The 6,988-nt window shown below is 36.9% G+C and overlaps 1 protein-coding gene across 1 annotated transcript; it reads right to left on the bottom strand.

Annotated features, from left to right (window-relative positions):
• Positions 1-139: 139 nt before the first annotated feature.
• LOC134826426 (MFS-type transporter SLC18B1-like) lies at positions 140-5,138 on the bottom strand. Its single transcript, XM_063838797.1, has 11 exons — positions 4,980-5,138; positions 4,673-4,845; positions 4,444-4,511; positions 4,092-4,208; positions 3,774-3,947; positions 3,216-3,317; positions 2,723-2,938; positions 2,223-2,378; positions 1,235-1,349; positions 838-955; positions 140-480 (listed from the first exon to the last, which is right to left on the bottom strand). Exons 1-11 carry the CDS (start codon positions 5,129-5,131, stop codon positions 438-440), a joined length of 1,434 nt encoding a protein of 477 aa, XP_063694867.1. The 5' UTR covers positions 5,132-5,138; the 3' UTR covers positions 140-437.
• Between the last annotated feature and the right edge of the window lie 1,850 nt (positions 5,139-6,988).

A 6,988-nucleotide genomic window follows, 5' to 3' on the forward strand; every position in this document is an offset into this window, starting at 1 on the left:
AATGTATAAACATAAGTTTCAAACAACCCATAACATGGGGAAATGAAAAAATAAGCTGTTTATAATTTGTCATTTTCCAACGAGCTTGCAGGAGTTTATCTGTTGGTTTGTTAAATACTTTAACAAAGGAAGCAGCAACTTTTCCAATAATGGAATTAAACATAAATCAAAATGAATGTAATCACAGATTATTTCATTGAATAGATGAATGAGTCTGTCCAAATACTGTTAATTTTTTAATATTTATTCTTAGATTATTTGTGACTCAGCTTCATGGTTATCATAATGGTGGCAAGTTAACATGGAGAGCCACAGATTCATTATGTCTCTGCTATCTCTTCGGTCTTTCGTTCTTAGGCGTGGCGTATATGAAGTCAGTTATAAGAACTTTTGATTCATGACTCAGCACAGAATTGGCCTGCAAATCTTCTAGATTTCTAAGCTTTCCAAGATTCTTCAAAGCTTGCGGTTCCTCGAGATCTGCAATCAAAACAGCATATTATAGATAACTTGATTTATCATAGAATTGTCAAATTAATCTCAGCTGACTCGGTTTTAGATTTAGATTTCTGGGTGCCAAGTCTTTAAAAAATAATGCAGTAGTAAACCCGCGATGGGGTGGCATGAGCCTCAATAGGATATTACATAAATTTATATTATGATAATCATGTTTTCAAACAATATGAAAACCCCCGATTTAGCCTATTATTTTTCTTTCCGCCAAACTATATGCGGTAAATCAGGGTTTTAATGTATTTAATATACAAATATTTATGTCATTTCATATAATTATATTTGAGATTGTAGGTTACAATTAAACTTCAAATCATTAATTACCGTTTAAAGACCATAGCACAAGTGAATATTATTGCTGTCACTGCAGGTAGGGCGGCGTATGCTAAGTAGGTCATTCTGTAGGATAGCACCTCTAGAAACACTCCTCCTAGGATCGACCCTGGAATATAACGTGACTGACACTAAATACTTGCAGATATTATGGGAAAATTGAAAGGAATTCATTATTTAAATGATCACTGTACAGGAGTGAATTCAATCAGAGATATGTTTTTTAAAGTTAGCTTTTTCCTGCTAAGGACCAAGGGGGTGATAATAATGCAAATATTTCAAGTCAGTTCCGACAGCTTCTTTAAATTAGAGTAAGAAATTGCAACTACAAGATACACTATGATTGTCACGACATAGTGAACGTTCAGTGAGAGGATCATATACTGACCTAAGAAAATGCCGAAGTAAAGACATGAGTTTTGTAGTCCGGAGAGCTGGGAGTTGAGGGAGCCCCTATTTCCAAGGTGTCGGGTTGCTTTCAATAAACAGGGCAGTCCTGTTACCTGAGGAGTTACAGTGTTACATGTTACATGTTACCATGGTTACCTGAGGAGTTACCAGAGTTTCATTTTACATTTTACATTTTACCTGTTACATGTTTCCATGGTTACCTGTTACCTGTTACCTGTTACCTGTTACCTGTTACCTGTTACCTGTTAACTGTTACCTGTTAACTGAGGAGTTACAGTGTTATATGTTACATGTCACCATGGTTACCTGTTACATGTTTCCATGGTTACCTGTTACCTGTTACATGTTACCTGTTACATGCTACCTGTTACCTGTTACCTGTTACCTGATGAGTTACTAGTGTTTCATTTTACCTGTTACATGTTTCCATGGTTACCTGTTACATGTTACCTGTTACCCGTTACCTGTTACCTGTTACCTGTTACCTGATGAGTTACCAGTGTTTCATTTTACCTGTTACATGTTTCCATGGTTACCTGTTACATGTTACCTGTTACCCGTTACCTGTTACCTGTTACCTGTTATCTGTTACCTGTTATCTGTTACCTGTTACCTGTTACCTGAGGAGTTACAGTGTTATATGTTACATGTTACCATGGTTACCTGTAACCTGAGGAGTGAGGAGTTACCAGTGTTACATTTTACATGTTACCTGTTTCCATGGTTACCTGTTACCTGTTACCTGTTATCTGTTACCTGTTACCTGTTACCTGTTACCTGTTACCTGAGGACTTAACAGTGTTACATTTTACATTTTACATGTTACCTGTTACCATGGTTACCATTGTTACCTGTTATCATGGTTACCTGTTATCTGTTACATGTTACCTGAGGAGTTACCTGTTGCAAATAATTTTGTAATTTTCAAGCTTGAAGCAGAAGGCTTAAAAGCTTTTTATTCTTACCCATGGAATACTGCCAGCGAACCCAGTAATAACCAGACCCAGAATAACAGACACTTCACTAGGTTCGAAGGGAGGGATGGGACCTAGTGCCATATACCCTATAGTTCCCAAGAACAGTCCACTAGCCAGGATAAAGTAGGGTCCGATAGCATCCACCTGGGTTGTTTGAATCGGTTAAGAGGAATTAAACACTCTGCTGTCGTTCATTTGTGCAGTTTAATACCAAATCGTGACTCTTGTGTGTTTAAAGCAGCTTTAATAATGCTGATGTGTTAATTGGAATACCACATTCCCCCTATTAAAGTCTTTAGGGAAGCAATATGGTGCTCCAATTAGTACAACAAATAAAGTACTTCCCAAGTGACTAATAAGCTACTTTTCGAACTAATTATACAGTTAGTTCAAGAAAAGCCTAAACACCCTTCACACTTATAGTTAAACATGAATCATTTAAGCATTCCATTTTGTATTAATTAATGAAATTGAGTAAAATGTCTCACCAAGTATCCCACTATAATGGATCCTATAGCGAACAGGAAGTCTCTGAGCAGGAAGAGTCCTCCTATAGCTGCAGGTCCATACTGGCAGTTTTCCAGAAAAAGGCCCAAAGTTGGCTCTTGATACCCTAGGATTGATGAACCAACAATAGTAGTTAGAAGGATTATGAGTAGTTTACCGTCTGATAGGATTCTTCGGAGTGAGACGCTGTCTGATAGCTGTGATGAATAACCATTATTTAGTGGCTGTTTAACTTTAAATATATCTTGGCATAATTCCATTTGTAGAACTGATTAATACCACTAAATTGGCTGTGATTCAATGCAATACCATAAAACCTTGGCGATTGAGTTTCATTAAATCAAGCCAAGGTATTACATTTTAGAATGTACGAAGTTTTGGCTATGATATCAAGCTGCGCTGCTCATCAAAGCGACCTTATCAGTGCCCAGACTTTTCGGGGATATAACGTCCTGAAAACATTATAAGACTAACTTGCATGGTAGGAACGAAAGGAATGTCTTTAGCGAGGGTAGCCCAGTGATTACCTTCACCACTGTCTGTGTAGCCTGCTACTATCGACTGTTCTAAACCGTCCTGAACGATAGAACAAGTGTTACTGTAAGTTTTTTATTACCGAATAGATGTGGAGAAAAATGTGATTTTTTCGGATTGAATGACTGATTTTTCAAGTAGAGGCAAATCTCGACTCTTTAACCCAGCAACGCAACTTTTTCATATCCCCATTTTATTTTTCCCGTGGTATTCTAGGTGATTAAACAGTAAGAGGGATCTACTCCCAGTCCCAATTATTACAGTCTCCATCGTTATCCCCTCTCATACAATTATAATTATCCACTTTAACAAATTTTCTGATTTTAATGATTTTCTCATATTTTGTATTACCACGTGTACAGGCGATTTTAATTTCCTAATTATGACTACTTCCCCGCCACACTTCCTTTCTACGAGTCTCAAACACGTTAACTGGGCGAGGAAGTAAATTAAGTAAATACTCTTGTCGATAAACTACTGTTATAATAATTAACTCACATGCTCAACGTATGCGTACAAACTAAATAATCTGGTTCTTTTGGATCCGTCTCTGTTGCTGGGCAAGGCAATGTAGATGAAAACCCCCATTAGGAGAGTAAGAACACCCATTACCACAAAGGGCAGGAAGAATCCTCCTGCCGAGTATAGGAACCCACCAACTGGTGGCCCCACCTGAGCAAATTTGATTGTTCATATTTCGAGACAATTAAATTCAGTTTTCAATGAGCTCAGAGACAACATTTACTTAACCGTATTGGTGTCTGATTTTTAAATACTGTGAATAATCTGTATGGGAAATGGGAACATGGCACTTACCATGAATCCGAGGCCGACGGAAGTGGTTAAAATTCCACTAACTTTGCCCAAGTTGTTCGGGAACTTGTCACTGATAATAGTGTACAAGCTAGTGTCTACAAATGCACATCCACATCCCTGAAGATATAAGAGTGGTGAAAATTTAGTAGGGTGAAAGTCAGGAATGTTAAGTTTGTATCTGAACCTCGATCAAATCTGATTCGATGAAGTATTTATCATATTTATGCATGGTTTTTAACGATAAATTGCTGTTCGGTAGATACGAATTTAAAACATTTAAAACATGGGTTAGACATTACGTCATTAGAGCATGTTACATGTCTGTGAATGAAGTAGAATTGTTAATTTGTACCTGTACTATTCGGAGCAAGACTGATACTGCGATAAAAACACCCGTCTGGTTAAATTGATTGATAAAACCTGAGAAAATTAACCTTTAACTTACAGGAAACACCTGATAATGATATCACATCGTAATTAATGCGAGGAAGGCCATTCAATAAATTTTACCACGAAGTTTAATGCACATTTAGGCTCATAGTAGTCGGGTGCCGGGTAGAAAATATTGATTGTTGACTCACCAAAAAGTATGGCAGAACATCCTGCAACAGCAATTCCTAATTTTAATGTGGACTCAACGGTGATCCTGTTGATCAACATAGGTGTGAGAGGGGCTACAAAGAACACTGTTAAGTGGTACATTCCAAGAATAACTCCTATTAGAACCTCTGACACCCCAAACGAGCTGGCATCACTGAAAGTAAAGAGTTAGTTTTGAGAGGATAGGTCGAGTTCTAGTTGGGTAAATTTCAAACATTTGAAACAATGAAGTTGTCCAAGTTTGCATAATAACTGGAATTCGTGAATCATGATGTCTGAGGGTTATACCTGGGATAAAAAGGTGAAGCAAGTGAGGAGACAGTGTTCACAACGAAGGCTGTACAGCACAGGCAGCAGATTAACAATATTCTTGTACCTCCAAACTCGTTTTTTTCATCTTTCGTCAAGATCGGTCGTTTCTCCTCATTTTGAAACGTCATGATAGCTGCGGCTGGGATAAGTGCTTGGTAAGAGTTTGGTAGATATTATCATACTGCTCAAAATTAAAGTGAGACATGAGGAACGGAACGACAGCCTTGTTTCTTGATTCGAAATCAGAAGAATTATTATCAAACTATGAAAACAAATGGCGTCAATGGCAGCTTCATACGATTTTTAGCTGCACAACTAATACCATTACGTCACCAGCCGAAATGAAGAATCCCCCACTTCACTTAATTATACTGCTAGTGCTATAAAAATTGTAAATGGTAGTTTTCCCGTTACCAAGCTCTGTCGTGCAGTCTAAGCTCGATCTTGGCTAAGATCTATATGGAATGTGGCTTGTATAGTAAGTCAATGGATTGGGATGGGCATTGTTAGGGCCAGGGATCATTTACCAAAACTGGCTATACTTATAGTTATACTGTTTAAGTGCTAAAATGATTGTCAGTCGCAAATTTTTTACGTCATGTTTCAGATTGAAACTTTTGTGGTAGCCACTTTATTTTACGGAAAATGTTGAAAAGGTTAGTATCTCGGTTGATATCAAATTCACATTGCAAAACTGCCTTTTCATATAGGGTTACCGCTGTACCTTAGTCATTAGGCAAATTACATGAAAATCTGGTTCGCAAATTACTAGTACATGACATTGGGACGAATTCATTTGGTTACAATTTCGAGTACGGAAAATTCTGAATGGGAAGTGAACATTCCTAGTTCTGATGCTTAACGAACTTTTATTTTAAAACCACGCTCCAATGCTTTTTTAATAACGACGATCAATTACTCACACAACCTAATACCCTAATTTGACAAAACTCACCGCTTAAAATTGCAAAACATTAATCTAATGAGCCAACAGCTGTGATAAAAGGCCGAATATCAATAAATTAACCGTGTGTACTGGTTGGTATATAAATTTGTATGATGTATTTAACGGTGAAACGGATGGTATAATTTGTTCAAAAGAATTAAGCGGCACAAAAATCGATGAGAATATTATGCAATGTTATAAAAAAGCACTGAGCTAAAGATGGTTTGTTTACTATGTTGTTAAAGTGCACAAGGAAGCTGCGTTTTTCCGATGAGTCAATTTTTGTCGAATAAAAAGCTCACCAAACAGCTAACCATTTCTACACTGATGAAGAGTCTTCGCACGATCTGCCCTTGGAGAAATAAACTTAATTTATTAATTTAGGCAACATTCCGTCGATAAAAATAAAAATAGAGAAATAAAACTTATCGGAATATTCAAATACAACAACTACTACATAAGTCCATCCAATTTCCAAATCTCTATGAAATTTGAGCTACATCAATTTTCTGAAGCCAAACGTTCCATCACATCTTAATCTAATCTGTTATCAACAGACGTGTCTTTTTCTCGTTGTAAATAAGAGATTAAAAGTTTTCAATACCCAATAAGACCAGCAACTGCCACCAAGGCGATCGGCATGTTTTTATCTCAACAATGTCCGGTCTCCCAAGTACAACTGCTTAAGATAACCCCAGGTTGGCACCGCCACCACGACAAAATTCCCACCACTATCAAGTCAAGCAAAATCATTTGATATTTTAATGTACGAGGTGCCTGTTCTTAAAGTCTGAGAGTATAATATTCTTATCTGATAAAGATAAGAATTATATACTTGCGGTAAGGTATTTATGGTATCATTGTACATATTGCATATATCATAAAAATGGCCCGTTGTATTCATACATATCATTATTATCATACTAGAATTATAAAATGTTTAAGCTTTGACCATCCAACGAGAACTGACTGTTAATCATTTATTTAGCCCTTATATTGCAACTTCAAGAACAACATCAACCCTAACATGGCCCACAAT

This window comes from Bolinopsis microptera, chromosome 2, assembly GCF_026151205.1.
Source record: "Bolinopsis microptera isolate Bmic1 chromosome 2, MBARI_Bmic_1.0, whole genome shotgun sequence".
Classification (NCBI taxonomy): Eukaryota; Metazoa; Ctenophora; class Tentaculata; order Lobata; family Bolinopsidae; genus Bolinopsis; species Bolinopsis microptera.